This window comes from Barbatula barbatula (assembly GCF_947034865.1).
Source record: "Barbatula barbatula genome assembly, chromosome: 19".
Taxonomy (NCBI): domain Eukaryota; kingdom Metazoa; phylum Chordata; class Actinopteri; order Cypriniformes; family Nemacheilidae; genus Barbatula; species Barbatula barbatula.
In genome coordinates, this window is record NC_136782.1 from 1745179 (window position 1) to 1764120 (window position 18942).

An 18942-nucleotide genomic window follows, 5' to 3' on the forward strand; every position below is an offset into this window, starting at 1 on the left:
GTTCACTCTGTGTGTGTAGGTGTGGGGTCTCTAGGGGTCTCTGCTGCACAGGCTAAAGCTGCTAAATATGGTAATAATATTTATTTACTTATACATGTCGTCATTTTATGAAGCGCTTCGCAAAAGCCACATGCCCTACTCTCAAGTAACAACACAAAAACATATTGTGCTTCAGTTACTGTAATGATTTCTCAGGTAAAACCTGTGGCCTGTATCACAAAGCGAGGTTAACAAACACTGAGTTGCAGAGTAACATTTATTGACAAATCCAGACAAACCCCACCAGCTGTAGCACAACGCTTGGTATAAACTTTCTCTGTCAACTCAGGTTTGATTCACTTTTGTTCACAGGTTTGATTGCCTGTGGGAGGCACGTTTAAATTATATACATACATTTACATAAAGATCCAAAGATAATATGTATTCTTCATTACTTTAAAAAGCTTTATATATTAAAGTTAGGTTTTATACGAATGTAGTTATATTAATTTAAATGCTGTGTTTTATATTAATTAATACATATTAATCATCAACTCATATAATAATTATATGAATGTTTTTTTAATATGGAACGAGAGATACTTGGGGGGTAAAGTCAGGTTTCTCAGAGCTGATTGGTTCAGTTTTGGTTTGCGATCTCTAAACCAGAATACAACCTGCTCCGGAGCAGGTTAGCCGTGTAACTTCAGTTACCATGGCGACGAAACCCGCTCAAAACCAATCCACCTTCTTGAGCCCAAAAACTTAGCGTATGCTCAAAGTAAACACAAAATACTTACCTGGGTAAAAAACTAAACTGGCTTTGTGACACAGGCCACTGGGGATTGAAATCTTGCTAGTGTAGTGTTTATGTATTTCCTCAGGTACTGGAGCTGGTTTGGGTGGGACTGGAGCTTTGCCAGGTGGTCCTGGTGGACTTTATCCTGGTGCAGGAGGTGATAGTTAACTCATTTGTCCTTAAGACAGACCTACAGTAGTTTTACTGACATTAATTAACATTAATAAAGATTTATAAATGCTGAAAAACTATATTGCAAGTTCATTTTAGCTAGCGCATGTTAACAATAACAACCTTATTATAAAGTGTTACTATTTCTCTCTTTTCAAACAATGATGTTCTGGGAGAGAACATATAATTTATGTGAGAGCTGTGATAATTGCCGCTATTGGTTGCTTACGAAACCTTCCTATTTGCAGGTGTCCTCACACCGGCTCAAGCCAAAGCAGCTAAATATGGTGAGTGAGGATATTAATTGATTCTTGTATTATATGGATCCATATATGATTGATTGACAGACTGCATTGGCAAATTATTGATCTCAGTGACATTCTAAAAAGGGAAACCAACAGTTGGGTTTGAAATAGAACATCTGTATGGTGTTTTGTTTTGACTAGGTGCTGGTCCTGGTGTTCCTGGAATCGGTGGTGTACCAGGCACAGGTGGACTTTTTCCTGGAGCAGGTATGAATCTACAGACATCCACCAATGGTTTTAATTTAGAATCAATTGATTTACCATATTGGAACAATAAACCAGACTTTTCTGTTTCAAGGTCCTGGTGCACTCACCCCTGCTCAAGCCAAAGCTGCTAAATATGGTGGGCATCTTGCTGTCGTGAATGAATGACAAATACTGTTAAGTACACCTTCTGACTATGGCGGTGTTGTGTTACAGGTGCTGGAGCTGGGATTGTGCCTGGTGCTGCTGTTGTGCCAGGAGGAGGCACCTTCCCTGGAGTAGTCTTCCCTGGAACAGGAGGTACAGTCACAAATCTAGACTGCCTGTCCTGTACTTTCTGACAATACAGTCCACAGACAATAATAACAAAACAGTTTTGTAACAACTTTGCAAATAAAAAGATTTAATTAGTACATTGGATACATTTCCAACCCCTTGGCTCGGTAATAATCATAAAATAATAATACATATTTTATTAATCCCTTTTAGGGAAATTCAAACAAATTCACAATTACAAACACTCAACAATTTCAAACAGTAAAACAAACACCCAACTAATAATACAATTAATAACCAAAACAACTAAGATTAAATAGTACATATAATAATAAAGAACATACATATTTAAAAGGCACATAGTCCTAAACTCAATAGAATAAATATCCAAACAGACCAGTGCATTGCCACAACATGTCCAGCATTTTGTAGAGCTGTTATGATAAGAAAAAGGTGGAAAATATCAAAAACTATTTAACAACCTTATATCATTTGGAATGAAGGATATTTTAAACCTCTAGTTCTACAGCGCAGTGATTTGATTCGTCTCCTGCAATTGCTCCTCTGATTCACCAAAATGTTATGAAGAGGTGCTTGGTATTGTCCAGTATTACCTGCGATTTTCTACTAGTGCATCTATTCTGCCTTCACTAGTGTGTGTGAACTAGCTTTACAGATAGCTAACAGTCTCCAATAAAGAACCAGGAAGCATCTTGTTCGTTTGGTGTATTTTACTGAAGGACTGTAAAACTGTAACATACAGAAACAAAGAATGCATACTGCAACCTCAATAGGGTTAATAAACAATGCATATATAACATAAGTAGTTTAGGATTCACTAAACCCTCAAATAAAACGATCTCGTTAGCGAGCGATTAGCGCTATGCTAAAATACATGGAAAATGCCATAGGGAGGCTAACATTACTAGCGCCACATATTTCCTTACAAATTACGAACAGAAAACATGCTAAAATAACTACATTTGGTATATATGAAGGAAGTAAAGATTAGTATCAAACACATACTCACAGACATATATTTTTAGGGACCAAATTAGACGTTTACAGACTTAGACACACTGTAGTTTGACATCGCTGTGGGACTGATAGAAAAGTAACTGCGCTACGGAAACTCTGGGTGGACAAACACAAGAAACTCAAAACGCAAATAACTATTTCCACAAGGGGGCAGCACACTCCCCGCCTGGTATACTGCTATAACACTATTAACCTTTAACTAATAACACAATTTCTGAAATAGGTCTTGTGTACACCTTAGCAGTACCTTCTTTGATTATTCGTACACCTACTTTACGTACTCTCTTATCTCTACCAGGATAAGTGTCCACAATAAGTCCAGTAGGCCATTCGTTCCTATTGACCTGAGTGTCTTTTAGGAGAACAACGTCACCAATGGCTAAATTTGGTTGATCTGCTTGCCATTTTCTTCTTGGTTGAAGGGTAGCAAGATACTCTTCTCGCCAACGTTTCCAGAATGAGTTAGCCAGACCTTGCACCTGTTTCCATTGCTTACGGTACAAGTCCTTAGGATCAAAGTCTCCAGGAGGAATAGAGACGGGACAGATTTTCTGAGTGAGAAGGGCACTGGGAGTCAACAGGTCAGGTTGCTGGGGATCGGATGACACAGGTACTAATGGACGACCATTCATTATGGCTGATACCTCTGCCATAAACGTCACAAGTACTTCATGAGTCAGATTTGGAGAGTGAACTTTCAGCATCATAACGTCCAAAATTCTTCGGGACACTCCGATCATTCTTTCCCACACCCCTCCCATGTGAGAAGAGTGAGGTGGGTTAAACTTCCATGTGCATGCCTCGTTTTTCAGGTAGGATTGAAGCTCTGGATCTTCTGAACTTATCTGAAGCTCTTTGCACGCTCCAACGAAATTCGTTCCACAATCTGATCGAAAGAGCTTCGCGGGGCCTCTTATGGCCAGGAACCTTCGGAGAGCATTTATAAAACTTGAAGTAGAGAGGGACTCAACCACCTCGATGTGAACCGCCCGCATTACTAAACAAGTAAACATTACTGCCCAACGTTTGTTCTCCAACACTCCACCTCTTGTACGGCGGACACTTATGTTCCATGGTCCAAACACGTCCACTCCGACATGTGTGAAAGGAGGAGATTGAATGAGACGATCAGCTGGAATGTCTGCCATCTTTTGTTGTTGCACCTTTCCTCTCATCCTGCGGCAGGTTGTGCATCTGCTGAGAAGCTGTGTCACCAACCTTTTTCCTCCAAGGATCCACAATCCGGCAGACCTGACGGCTCCTTCTGTGATGTGTCTGCCCTGGTGCATAACCTGTTCGTGGTAGAACTGGACCAGCAAAGTAGCAATGTGATGCTTCTTGGGAATGACGATGGGATGGCTTTGTTCTTGAGTAATTTCAGCAGAAGTCAGACGTCCTCCTACTCGCACCAGTCCTTCTTTGTCCAAAAACACATCGAGATTCTTCAGAGGGCTGTGTTTTAGTATATCCTCTCCTGTTTTCAAAGTTCTTATTTCCTTTTCAAATGTCTTGCCTTGAACAGTTCGTACAATAACTAACTTTGCTTGTGTTAGAGCATCCATCTTTGATTCATTTGACCCAGGAGCTTTTGAGATAGATCTGGCCTTTTCAATGAGTCTGGCGAAAGCTTGAGTAAGACGTTTCCAATTGGAGAAGCGCTCAAACCTGAGTGAGCCGAGCGATTGTGTCGCAGTTGTGGTTGCAAATGTTGAGACTTGTGGGCGGACTTCAGTGTCAGTGGCTGGTTCAACAAGTTGAAAGAAGGTTGGTTGCACAGGACACTCTCCATCACATTTCCGCAAGAAGTCAGGACCAGTAAACCAATTGGTAGAACTCAGTAATGAAGCTGGCACATGCCGTGTTCCATGATCGGCAGGATTGATTTCCGTGCTCACAAAGTGCCACTGACTGGGTTCAGATGATTTTCTGATGCGAGTAACGCGGTTGGCAACGTAGACATAGGCTACATCAACAACACCAGCCGAAGGTTCTAAGACTACTCGACTGTCAGTGTAGTATTTCACTTTGTGAATTACGATGTCAAGTTCACTTAATAGCATATCTGCCAGCTCCACCGCCAGCACAGCAGCGCACAGCTCCAGACGAGGTACTGTGTGGACTTGTCTAGGTGCTAGTTTGGACTTGCCCATGCAGAAGCCTACGTGGACGTGACCTTCGGTGTCTATGACTCGAAGATACGCAACTGCTGATATGGCTGATGTAGAAGCGTCTGCAAAGACACACAGCTCTCTCTGACAGGTAGATTGCAGCGACGTATTCACATACCGTCTAGGAATTTGTAGTTTCTCAAGAGCAACAAGCGAGTTTTTCCAAGATATCCGCTGTGCCTCTTTTTCTGCAGGCAGAGGAGTGTCCCATTCACAGTTCTCTGAGCACAATTCTCTGATTAGAGCCTTGCCTTGCATTATGATGGGGGCTGTGAACCCTAGGGGATCGTACAAGCTATTAACGGCAGACAGAACACCCCTTCTTGTGAATGGCTTGTCTTCTCTTGAAACAAGGAAGGTGAAACAGTCATTTTGCAAATCCCAGTTGAGCCCTAAACTTCTCTGAAAAGGCAAGGGCTCTGCACTAAGGTCAAGGTTTTTCAGTTCCTTTGCACGTTCTTCAGCTGGGAACGCTTCCATCACATCTGGGCTGTTGGAGGCTATTTTGTGTAAGCGGATGTTAGAGTCTGCAAGCATTTCTTTGGCGATTTTCAGAGTTTGGATAGCACTGGCGTCTGAAGGAAAGGAAGCCAGTCCGTCATCAACGTAAAAGTTTTTAAGAACGAACTGCTTGGCTTCGTCACTGTACCCCTCTTGTGTAGACAGAGCTGCCCTACGGAGGCCATATATTGCGATGGCGGGAGACGGGCTATTTCCAAACACGTGTACAGTCATCCTGTACTCTCTGATGTCCTTTGTGGGATCGTTGCCTTCGTACCACAGGAAACGCACAAAGTCGCGGTGGTCCTCGCGAATGAGAAAACAATAAAACATTTGCTCTATGTCCGCTGCGATAGCCACAGGTTCTTTTCGGAAACGCAAGAGGACCCCTATAAGAGTGTTGTTCATGTCTGGGCCACTCAACAAAACATTGTTGAGAGACGTGTCTTCGTGAGTGGCACTAGAGTCAAACACTACGCGAATCTGGTTAGGTTTGTGAGGATGGTAGACTCCAAAAAACGGTAAGTACCAACACTCTTGGTCTTTGTCGAGCGGCAGAACCGGTTCTGCATGTCCTGACTCAAACATTTTCTGCATGAAGTTCATGAAATGTTCTTTCATGTGGGGTTTTTTGTCAAGCATGTGACGCAGGGAATTGAGACGTTTGACCGCTTGTTCTCGATTGTTGGGTAGTCTGCGCCTGTTTGTTTTGAAGGGTAATGGCGCCACCCAGCTATTGGACTCGTCCATGAACATTTGTTCATCCATGATCTCCAGGAAGAGTTCATCATCAACAGACATGGCGGGTTTGTCATCATGTGGGGTTCTCATGAACAATTTGTTGCTGAGACAGTCGTGTTCATCTATGCCAATCAGGCTGTCCATGTTCAAACAGTTAAATGGAGAATCCGCTCTCAGAACCTTTTCTTTGACATGGAATGAGTTAGGGCAAGAGTCTAAAAGAGAAGTACGTCCGTTGTTCAACACTGTTGTGCGGTAAACGCTGACTTTGCTTGGCACGTGAGCACCCCCAAGACAGACCTCACCTATTATGACCCAGCCAAGGTCGAGGTGCTGGGCGTACGGAGCATCGTGGGGGCCGTTGTAGTGTTCTCTGACCTTGTGCACTCTTGGTATGTCCCGACCAAGGAGGACCAGTATTGAAGCATTAGGGTCCAAATCTGGAATCTTGTCCGCCAAATGCCTGAGGTGAGTGTGGTGTTTTGCGGCCTCTGGTGTCGGGATTTCAGAACGATCATCTGGGAGCATGTTGCACTCGATTAATGTGGGAAGCCGAACGCTAATGTTGCCGTCGAGTGACTCTACTATGAACCCGTCTGCTTGGCGTGCCCTTGTCTCACTTACACCTGAGCAGGTTTTCAAAGTGTATACTTTGGTGCCTGTGTTAACGTTGAAGATCTCAAAGAATTCTGTCTTTGCTAAAGACCTATTGCTTTGCTCATCTAACACAGCATATGCTCTCACTGACTTTTCTTTGTGTCCAGCAGGATAAATGTTTACTAAACAGATTTTTGAGCATGAGCGTGAGCTGTTACCGTTGCCACAGATCTCTGTGCATTTTGAAACAATGGCTTGGTTAGGGCTTTCTGGCTGCTCCCCGCCATGCCTGTCTGGGGCTGCAAAGCTAGAAGCTTCCGTTTTCCAGGGTGCTGGTCCAGGATGCAGCGCAGTGGTGTGGTGGTCGCTTTTACACTCGTTGCAATGTAAACTGATGTCGCAGTCTTTTGCCATGTGACTGACGGAGGAACAGCACTTGTAGCAAATGTTCTTTTCTTTCAGAATGGCTTTTCTCTCATCCAAGGTCTTTGCTCTGAAACCACGACACTTGCGGAGGGAGTGAGGTTTGTTGTGGAGCGGGCACAGTTTATCTGGGTCAACCACCTTTTGGTCAGAGGAGTCACGATAACCCTTTGAAGTAGTTAGTTCAGTTTTTCGAACAGATACTGTAGTTTTGAAGTTAGGGTTATTCAGTCTTTCAGGCCTATAGACACTTTGGCCACTAGTACCGAGCAAGGGGGCAAAGCTTGGGTCATTGAGCGTTTTAGCTTTGTCGCACACAAACTTCACGAAAACAGGGAATGGTGGGTACGAAGCATGGTGTCGCTCTTTGTAGTAGGATGCTGAAGTAATCCATTTCTCTTGGAGGTGGAATGGGAGTTTTTGAACAATAGGAGTGATGCCCCGGGACGTATCTAGGTAACTCAGACCGGGCAGGAGACCATCTACACGGGCGGCATCAAGCTCTGAAATGAGATCACCCAGCTCCCTTAACTTGTGGTTTTCCCTGTTAGCGATTCTGGGAAAGTCGTCCAACCTTTTCAAGAGAGCATTCTCTATCGCTTCAGGGGACCCGTAGCTTTCCTCCAGTCTTTGCCACACCATTTTGACACCAACTGTGGCATCGTAGGTGTGTACGGCCCTCAATCGTTTTGCTTGCTCCGATGATTTAGGACCTAACCACTTGCAGAGGAGATCCAACTCCTCTCTTGGGGATAAATATAGTCCAACTGAGGCGTTCAAAAAAGATGCCTTCCAAGCCCAGTAATTTTCAGGCTTATCATCAAACGTCAGGAGCCCTGAGCTGACCAACTCTCTGCGAACCAAATATTTGGCTAAGTCTGATGTGGCTGAGGAATTGAACTCGTTTCTGCTGACAACAGGACAAGGAGACGATAGCCTGGGTTGATATGGAGCAGACTGGTTAAAAGAGCGTGGCTGAAATCTTTGGTCAATATTGCCTGCGGTTGGATTATGCGAGCGAGATGTGAAAAAGGCATTCTTGACCGAGCTTTGGGTATAAGGACGATCTGCTCCACTGGTGATGCCGTATTGTGAGGAATGCGCCTCTGGTAGCTCTTGAAACCTATGTTCACAAATCTCACTGTTTTTTATGCTGCACTCGTCGACTTTATTTTGCTCAAAATCACCATTGTAATTTACTTGCTGAGCTGCTGGGAGCACTAGTGTGGTAGCTTGTGCACAGTCAAAGCAGGTACTAACCGGCGGCGGTGGAACTTGTATGGACTGAGCGATGTTGTCGCTGTTTTTAGGAAACCAGGTATCTCCACCTTCATCCTCAGCTGCTGCCTCTAGGACCTCTGCTTCGGCGTTGGCGGCTGCGGCAGCGCTCTGTAGACGCAGTTTGAGGAGGTCAGCGCTGAGCTCTGCCTTCTTTTTTGTAGCTTCCGCTTCGATGTGGGCTTGTTCTTTCATCACCTCTGCTTCTCTTTCAGCGTATGATGCTTGTGCTTGGGCGGCAGCTGCCTTAGCACGTGCCCTTGCTGCCAAAACGCTTGCATTGGACCTTTGACTGGCACGGGACCGCTGACTCGCATGTGAGGTGTTGGAACAGTTCGATCTTGTTTCCCACAGGTCACCAACTTTACTGACTGTACTATGATGTTCCGGGACTGTAGTGTTGTCTTCTTTGACGACTTTTGGCTGACCTTCCATCATGTCTTTTTACTATTCTGCCTTCACTAGTGTGTGTGAACTAGCTTTACAGATAGCTAACAGTCCTTCAGTAAAATACACCAAACGAACAAGATGCTTCCTGGTTCTTTATTGGAGACTGTTAGCTATCTGTAAAGCTAGTTCACACACACTAGTGAAGGCAGAATAGCATCTCTCTACTACCACATAAAAATAATCCAGGCTCCTGCCAAGCATCAAGCTGGCTTTTTCAACCAGCCTATCCAACAGCATAAAATAGAACACTAACCCACGGGTGACTGATTAAACATGCACAGCATGCTATTGCACACATCAAAGGACCTGACCCTCATGAGGCGGAAGCGGTGGCAGAACTGGGTGGCCCCTTTTTGTAGAGAGCATCTGTATTTAGGGACCAGTCCATCTTATTATCCAGCTGCACACCCAGATACTTATAGGAGTTCACAACCTCAATGGTCTTCCCCATATACAAACAGGATGCAGATGCGTTCTAGATCTACGAAAATCCACTTTCCATTTCTTAAGGATGTTCAAAAGGAGGCAGTTATTATCGCTCCAGTCACTGAAGGCACTCACAAGGTCCCTGTACTCCTCTTCCTGTTCATCCCTGATGCATGTCATAATATCATCAGAATATTTCTGAATATGGCAGGACTCAGAGTTGTATTTAAAGTCCTATTTTTTATTCATTTGGCAGACGCTTTTATCCAAAGCGACTTACAAGTGTTTTTTTACAGTGACACATTACTGCAGAGCAATCAGGGGTAAGGTGCCTTGCTCAAGGGCACTTCAGTCATGACCTGCTGGCCCTGAGATTAGAACTGGCAACCCTCGGCCGGGATTTCAAGCAGTTCTGTTTTTGCAAGGTATAGTTGCAGGTGGTGGTCCTAGATACAGAGCGAAAGGTCACTCAGGCATGCTGAAATGCGTGCAGAAACAGTCTGATCATCAGGCTGAAAAGACAGGTGGAGTTATGTTTCATCCGCATAGCAGTTATAGGAAAAGCCATGTTTCCGAATGACAGAACCTAGGGATGTCATGTATACGGAAAAGAGTAACAGTACAAGCACTGAGCCATGAGGCACCAATGTATTGAGATGTTGGGACTCAGAGACCTCACCTCTCCAAGATACTCTAAATGACCTACCTGAGTGGTAAGACTTGAAGTGTTGTAGCACCATTCCAGAGACAACCATAGCCTTGAGGGTTCACAGGAGGATGAGAATGTTAACGTTTTAAAGGCAGCAGTTAGATCCAGTAGGATAAGTACAGACAAGTTAGAGGCTGCTCTTGCCAGTTGCAGGGCCTCTTGAAACCAGACTTGTTGCTGTCCATGAGGTTGTCCTGCGTGAGAAAGGATGAGAGCTGGTTAAATACAACACGCTCAAGAGTTTTGGCAATGAAGGGGACGAGAGATACCGGTCTGTAGTTATCTAACAGTGCAGGATTAAGAGTGGGTTTCTTCAGTAGCGGTAAAATACAGGCCTCTTTGAAGACTGTGGGAAATGTCTCTCGAGTACAAAATATCCTCACGCAATTGGCATGATGGGGTGTTGGGCTCCAAATTGCGAGAATTTTAATAGCATATGCTCCCTAAATTTAACCTACGTGACCTCTATATATATTTGGGAGACGTACGGGTTTCAACGTTCGCGCGCAACTGCAACGCCTTTGCATTAAGCACGAGTCTTTATGGCGATTCTCTTGTTCCTGTGGCCAGTCGAGCTTAAGACGGTTGACTGCATTCGTCACAGACCGAGAAGCTCGTCCAATGCTTTTGCATTGAGAGAGGAATGCCCAGAGGCGGCGCTCTCCAAGCCCACAGAAACAAGGGATGCTTCATCCTCTGCCTGATCCGAGGACACGAGGACATCGTGGTTCGGCGAGTGCTTCCGTGTCCTGTGCCCCGGCTACATCGAACCGCAAGCCCCAGGTCGGGGGAGAGGCGGCTCGGTCGCTCTTAAAGAAAGAACGCTGAGCACGGAGAAATTGGATGTCAAATACTTCGCAGAGTTTGCACTTTCCCTCTAGCCCCAGGGTAGCATGATCCAAGCACTCAAAGCAGAATTCATGTCTGTCCTGCTCGTCAAGGAACCTCTGACAAGGAGGCACATTTTCGCTCTGGACTAGACATAATTTTTTTTTACTCTTTTATGTTATATCTAAGTAGCCGTAGTGCTTAGAACTTAAATGATAACGAGCCCTATTCTGCTTTGTGTTACAACTATACTTGCTAAGACGCAACACACACCCACAAAGTGGTCCTTGAAGACAAAAGCTGAGCTATAAATTGTTTGGCAATACTGATGTTCAAAATTTGTCAGTCCAATTGTAACACTTCCGTCCGTTTTCCTGCCTGTTTTTCCCCATGGACTTCATTTCTCGATCCTGCACCTGTTCGTCGTTTGTAATCACGTCGTTTCCCGCACCTGCCAGCCATCAGTTTCATCACCAAAGACTATTTATACTCTGTGTTTCTGTTTTCCCATTGTCGGTTATTGATTGTCTTGTCTTGCGTTACCTGTACCTGTCTGTTTGCTTTATTAAAGTTTACCCGTTTTTTTATTCCCGGATCCGCGTCTGTCTCGTCCGGCACGGCACCGTGACACCAATAAAGTGGCTTAAATATATATAGAGACTATATGTGTCCTCCGAATAATACAACAAAGTAAAAATTTTGGCAAAAGTCTGAGAAAAAATCTGATCGTGATTAAACCTGAAGACAATGTAATAAACAACCAAAACCAATTTATAAAGTTCGGCCTACTTAATATTAGATCACTAAATTCAAAGGCAGTAATTGTAAATGAAATGATCACGGACAACAGTTTTGATATACTCTGTCTTACCGAGACCTGGCTTAAACCAAATGATTATTTCAGTCTAAATGAGTGTACCCCACCAAGTTACTGTTACATGCATGAGCCACGTCCGGTTGGTCGGGGTGGCGGCGTCGCTACAATATTTAGAGACTTTCTTACTGTAACTCAGAGAACAGAGCATAAATTTAAATCATTTGAAGTGCTTGCGTTGAACATAATTATTCCTAACAAAAGTAAAAAACCATTGCTTTCTTTTACATTGGCTACGGTGTATAGACCCCCTGGTCCCTATACTGATTTTCTGAAAGAGTTTGCGGACTTCCTATCGGACCTATTGGTTAACGTTAATAAAATACTAATTGTCGGAGATTTTAATATCCACGTAGATAGCGCTAACGATGCATTAGCACTGGCGTTTCTGTGTCAGGAATCAGCCCTTTAACTCGTTATCGACAGGGTAGAACAATCACCTCCGCTACTAAAGATAGCTTCGCAAAGAGCTTGCCAGATCTGACTCCTTTAATAACCATACCAATAAATAAAGAATTGCTCGATGTCATGACCAGGAAATTGGGTACTATTTTCTCTAATACATTAGAAGCTGTTGCACCTACGAAGTCAAAAAAGATTAATGAGAAAAATATTGCACCATGGTACAATAGCACCACCCGCGCCCTTAAAAGAGAAACTCGCAAACTAGAGCGCAAATGGATAAAATCGCAATGATAAGTCTTTAAAATGGCGTGGAAAGAGAGTGCAAATTGTTATAAAAAGGCACTAAAAGCAGCAAAGGCTGAGCACCTCCGTAACCTCATAGAAACCAACAAAAACAATCCAAGGTTACTATTTAGCACAGTCGCTAAATTAACAAATAAACAGACACCACCTGACCTGGCTATTCACCTCGGTAGCAATGAATTCATGAAATTTTTTACAGAGAAAATCGAAAACATTCGTGACAAAAAAAAAACTCCAAATCTGTCCTATGAATTAGTATCAACCATCGCTCCAAAACAAAGGCTCCAGCGTTTTTCACCTATAAAACAGGAAGATTTCATTCAATTTATCGCAACTTCTAAACCTACAACTTGCTTACTAGACCCCATGCCAACTAAATTATTAAAAGAGTTACTACCTGTTGCAATTGAGTCCATTTATAACATTATCAACTCGTCAATTAATCTAGGCCGTGTCCCAGGACCATTTAAGATGGCCGTCATTAAGCCTCTAATCAAGAAACCAAACTTAGATCCAAATGAACTAGGAAACTATAGACCGATTTAAAATCTCCCATACCTGTCTAAAATACTAGAAAAAGTAGTGTGCACTCAGTTGTGCTCATTCTTACAAAATAACAACATGCACGAAAAATTTCAGTCAGGCTTTAGATCGCATCATAGCACTGAAACTGCGCTCGTTAAATTACAAACGACCTGCTTATAGCATCAGATAAAGGTAACATCTCACTCCTGGTCCTGCTTGACCTTAGTGCTGCATTCGATACCTTAGACCATAACATACTTCTAGATCGCTTACACAATTATACCGGTATTGAGGGACAGGCACTACAGTGGTTTAGATCTTACTTGTCAGACAGACATCAATTTGTCCATTTAAATGGGGAATCATCCAATCTAACGCAAGTAAATTATGGATTACCTCAGGGATCGGTTCTGGGACCCGTGCTGTTCTCCATATACATGCTGCCCCTCGGAAACATTATTAAAAAACATGGAATTAGCTTCCATTGCTATGCAGATGATACTCAGCTATATATCTCATCAAGACCAGATGATTCCTCCCAGCTATCCAAATTGGCAGAGTGCATTGAAGATATAAAACATTGGATGACTTGTAATTTCCTTCTTTTAAATTCTAATAAAACAGAAATATTACTTATCGGACCAAAGACACGCAAACCAAATATTTCTGATTATAAACTGCAAGTTGAAGGATGTACTGTTACTCCAACAAATACAGTAAAAGATCTAGGCGTTATATTAGACAGCAACCTGTCATTTTGAAATCACATCTCAAATGTCACAAAAACAGCCTTTTTCCACCTAAGAAATGTTGCCAAGTTACGAAATATTCTATGTGTTGCTGACACGGAGAAGCTTATTCATGCATTTATGACCTCAAGACTTGACTACTGTAATGCACTACTTAGTGTTTGTCCTGCATCATCAATAAACAAACTACAGTTAGTTCAGAACGCAGCTGCCAGAGTTCTAACCAGGTCCAGAAAATATGATCACATAACCCCAATTTTATCAACCCTTCACTGGCTACCCATTAAGTATCGTATTGACTTTAAAGTTCTTTTAATCACTTATAAAGCCCTAAAGGGTTTAGCCCCTACCTACCTAACAGAGCTTCTATCACACTACAACCCATCACACTCTCTAAGATCTCAAAACGCACGACTTTTGATAATACCTAGAATAACTAAATCCACCAAAGGGGGTCGAGCTTTCTCATACGTAGCACCTAAACTCTGGAATAGCCTTCCTGATATTATTTGAGGATCAGACACACTCGCCCAATTTAAATCTAGATTAAAGACACATCTTTTCAGCCTAGCATTCACTTAATGCAAAATATGCTAAATAAACCACCAGGAGATGCTGACTTTAGATATTATTTACTAGAATAATTGGATTTATTATATAAAACACAATGTAGTGTGTTTTACCCTTTCTTGGGTTTTTCGTTTTTCCCCTGTAAAGCTGCTTTGGAACAATGCAAATTGTGAAAAGCGCTATATAAATAAAATTGAATTGAATTGAAACTTACAGATGGTTCACTTAAATTTTGGTTCAATGTTTTTTTCCCTTTAAAAAGGCATAATTATGAAACTGTTTGACTGCCTGTATCATGTCTGTAGGTGTGGCAGCAGGGGGCAGTGTAATCCCAGGCTACGGATCAGTCACTGGCATAGGAGGACTTCCGGGAGCTAGTGGTATATCTTATTTTTATTAGCAGTTTCTTAATGTTTGCTTAAAGTTTAGTAACAGTGACTTTTTTTAGGACTAGGAGCTTGGGCCAAACCACCTAAATATGGTATGGATTTAAATGTTTTCATAATACCAGTCATTGAAATTCCTTAAACTGCTATTGTAATGTCATGTAAACAATCCCAATTATTGACTGTGAACTTTATTGATTTCATTAAGAACACACAGTTCACAGTTTTAAATGCATACATGTACATAAGGGCCTGGGGGGACACTGCAAACTGTATGGAAATGTGTCTACAGGAGTGCCTGGAGGAGCAGGAGTACCAGGTGGAGTACCAGGTGTTGTCCCTGGAGGAGTGCCTATAACTGGAGGAGGAGGTAGAGTATGCTCTGTTTTATAAAAGAATGCAGCCTCTTCACATACAGGATCCTCTATAAAAGCATATTAAGACATTTAGTCAAATAAACTTGCATTTATTTTCAGAAAATGAAAACTGGAGAAGCAGGTCAAACTGATTTTTTCAGACATTCATATTCACTTTTAAGCAATTATGCTTAGTGTATGTATTAGGAGAGTTAAAAACATATTTTTTAGTCTTTCACATTGCTGTCTGATGACTTTTTTCCATCCTGAGGTTTGATTTTGTTAAAATTCAACAGACACTAGACTGGAATGACCACAACACATCTAGAAATGCTGATTACATGAAAACTTGAAATGGTCTCTTAATTTACCGCTAACATTCTGCTTTAGTTCTTAAAACTTTAGTATATAAAGTTAAAAGGGTCATTCGACACAGTTAAATGAATATTATTGTTTGCTTTAGGGGTTTTAATGTGTATTAAAAATGCTGTATTTTCCACATTCCGCATGTTTGTATCTCCTCGCGCTGATATTTTACAAAGCTCATCGCTCTGAACGCGAGGTGTGCTGTGATTGGCCAGTTCACTAGTGCGTAAAGATTGCTCGAAAACGGCACGCCTCTTTACAAACAACCATATATCATACAGAGTTTGTGTGAGATAGAAACAAGCTAGCATTACAGCAGGGAATGTTAACATTATAAATACCGCATCGGCCCTTCTCGATCAACCAGTGTTCCGCCAGGTCTCGTCACGACTCAACAAAGACAATAAACCCCATTATAAACAAAACACCACATTTGTTGCCTCTAGTTGGAACATAATTGCTGATTATTAGGACAAAGAAACAACAACATCAAACCCAACTCGCGTTAGTCCGTAATAAAGTCTTTTACAATGTAAATATACTTACAGGCTGTGAATCTGAAGCGCCAGACAGTCCTAGCAGAGTTTTAACTGTTGGAATTACCCCACTTTTTAACAAAAGCTTCCGTGCATATATAGCCGGTCTTGATCTCTCCCAGATTCGTGAAGCAATCATTGGTGAAATGCTCTGCACACACTTCAATATTCGGACTGTACTTTTCTGGAACAGTAGTGTACATAAAACGTAACCATGTGTTTTTAGTTGCCTCGTCCTTTGGAGGGGCAAACACACAGCGTTTCTGCGACTTGGCTGCGCTGGCGACGGACCGGTACAATGAGATTTACAAGATTTGGGCGGTCTTAGTCAATTTGTGTTACAAACTGACGTAAATTCGCCGGAGTGTGGTTACTCGAGGCGTTTCAGGCAGGTCTGGGTAATCATTCACTTCTAGATAAAATACATCTTTTGTTCCGACACTTAAATTATTGCTATTTTACTTGTCTAATACATGTATGGGCAACTTATAACACACCAAAGACAAAGAAAAACACGTATTTCCGGCGAATCACCACTTTTAGATATGTTTTATATAGATTAGAGTAAATCTGAAAATATAGTCTCACTCCCAAGGTGTCAAAAAACTAAGTAACGTGAAATGCTTTCCTTATCACTTTGAAGATGCTAAAGGTAACCCTAAGTATCACTGTTTAATGCACAGCGTAAATTATTCCTTATTTAATATTGATCGAATTGTGATGATTTCAGCTGTGCTTTATATTTTTGCTGTTTCGGGGAACAGACACAGTCGCTATATTATAATAACTTGATTAGTGCTGGGTTTTTGTGAGCTAAGTGACATGTTGTGGCAGCTAGCAGAAGGCCACTTTGTTTATTTCCTGGCCTGGGCCCCAGTTAGTCATCAGGGGTTTAGTAAAATATAAACAGATGATTCAATATATTGATAATATAGACATTCTATATATTGACAGTCAATAAAATGTCACATCCATAACATTGGAATTGCCCATCTGGTAATAGACAGTCAACCCTTATTTAAATGCTAAATATAATAATACACTGTATGTCTTGTGATAGAGTGATTAAAAGCATTTTGTCTCCTGGCAACGCGACAGGAGTGTCGATTGCAAATGACGTCGCAGTCAGAGAAGAGTGCAGGTGTCGACTGCAGGTGACGTCACTTGCTCAGGAAGCGAAGGTGTCTGAGAGTGCAAGTGCAGTTCGCTAGCCAGATGCTATTGGGGAGGGGACTTTTGGAAACAATATCTCATATTTGAAGTGTTTTTATTAATATTAATGCTTCTTTAATAGTTTAGTATATGCCCTGAATCATGCGTGATGTATGGTGTGTTGTAAATAAAGTTAAGCATCTGGAAAACATTTTCTTGTTCATTTGAATGTTTCAAAACATGTTTGTGTACTGTATAATGGTTGGATGTTTTTCTTTCAGATGTGATTCTGTACTGAAAAAATATGTTAGATAAATATTTTAGTTAAACATAATGTGTTTTCTATTTCCACAGGATATGGAACTGGGGTAAAACCATATAAATATGGTGAGTGGTTTTAGATTTCATTTATTTTTATCAAACACTTTTGGAAAACCCTAGCTTAAAGGGATATTCCACAAAAAATTACATTCTGTCTTGAATTACTTTAAATTACTCACATTACTCAAACCTGTTTAAATGTCTTAGTTTGGTTGCACACAAAGGCATTCTTGGCATTCTCTCCTCGCACCGAGGAATAGCCGAGACGGATTGTGCTCTCTAGACAGCGTAGCATGCTGGTGCGCTCCCAAGCGCCCAGGAACCGTGACAGTGGAACCAGAGTGACGATCCGTCTCGGCTACGCGATCCAGTTCGCCAGGGGCATTCTCTATTCCTTGGTGTGAGGAGAGAATGCCCCTGTGCTTTGGGAGGAGTTTGCCGCCCTTCTGGCGAAAGGTGAGATCGAACCCGTCCTCCGAACCGAGATGTCTTCCTCTGGGAGGGCCCTGAAACCAGAGGAGCCGCCGCGGGGGGGGGGGGGAGATTTTTGGTGAGGCTGCTAGGAAGCATACTGCACTCGGGACCAAGACAACCTATGGGTGGCCACGTTGTCACCAGAATGTCGCCAGCCATGACCGCAACACCTAGATAGTCATGTTCTCAGAACATGCCGGATCAACCTAACCAGGTATCATGACCGTCTGACTCAGGGATGAGTCCAAGGATACAGAAATTTGCTCTTTTAGGTCTCTTGCTTGCTGCGGAAACGCCCAGGGGAAGTCTGCCCAGAAAGGAGAAGTCCGCTGCTCCACGTCGTAAATCCAGCAGATTGAAGGGAGTCTCAGAGTTGATTTCGCTTGACACCATGTGCCATGCAGGTTCCGAAGAACAAAGGATGAATGAATGACTGCCGCCATCTTCCTTTTATACCCGTATGTACGGGGCGGAGACTGGCGTGCGTGTGCCATTAGCCAAGCCCATTGGAGTTTTTAAATTCCTCTCGGAGATGATAGGTTCTCAAGATCAAACCACAGAGACCGACTGAAGGGGAACTAATATTTTTCCTTGTGCTGGCTAAGAATTTGCCAATGCAGACCAGTTGGCCAGCCGGACCCTTATTTCAACAAATGTTATGAAAAGCTAATGGCGACTAGGCAGGCTCAAAAATGTTTGCTCAGTCATGACTGTGATATCTGCAACGATGTCAATCTAAAACTTTACTGTACTGCCATTCTTTGGCTTAATTAGCACTGTCAGAAACTTATCACAGAAACCATGCTGTTTGTTTCCTCTTCACTAGTCACTTCCTTTTACAATCTTTGTTTGACATAAAATTTTAACAAATTGTTGACTTTCTTTCTTTTTGGTTTGTGTTTCAGCATTTTAATGAGTTCTGACTGGCAAGCAATTTGTATTGCTTTCTCCAGCATTAAATCTGCCTCAAGCTGCAACTTCTCACTGTCAGCTACTCCAATCACAATGTGCTCATCTTTAGTAACACCAAAA

The 18942-nt window shown here is 42.4% G+C and overlaps 1 protein-coding gene across 10 annotated transcripts in view; it reads left to right on the forward strand.

Moving 5' to 3' along the window:
- Positions 1-18942, forward strand: part of elna (elastin a) — a 76960-nt gene that overhangs the window by 38022 nt on the left and 19996 nt on the right. For all 10 annotated transcript variants that reach the window (XM_079481791.1, XM_079481797.1, XM_079481793.1 and 7 more), the window contains 10 exons: positions 20-70; positions 864-935; positions 1198-1236; positions 1396-1461; positions 1553-1597; positions 1675-1758; positions 14625-14699; positions 14768-14800; positions 14998-15075; positions 17470-17502. In XM_079481791.1, the coding sequence (XP_079337917.1) occupies positions 20-70; positions 864-935; positions 1198-1236; positions 1396-1461; positions 1553-1597; positions 1675-1758; positions 14625-14699; positions 14768-14800; positions 14998-15075; positions 17470-17502 (576 nt within the window). The remainder of the gene's footprint in view (positions 1-19; positions 71-863; positions 936-1197; positions 1237-1395; positions 1462-1552; positions 1598-1674; positions 1759-14624; positions 14700-14767; positions 14801-14997; positions 15076-17469; positions 17503-18942) is intronic.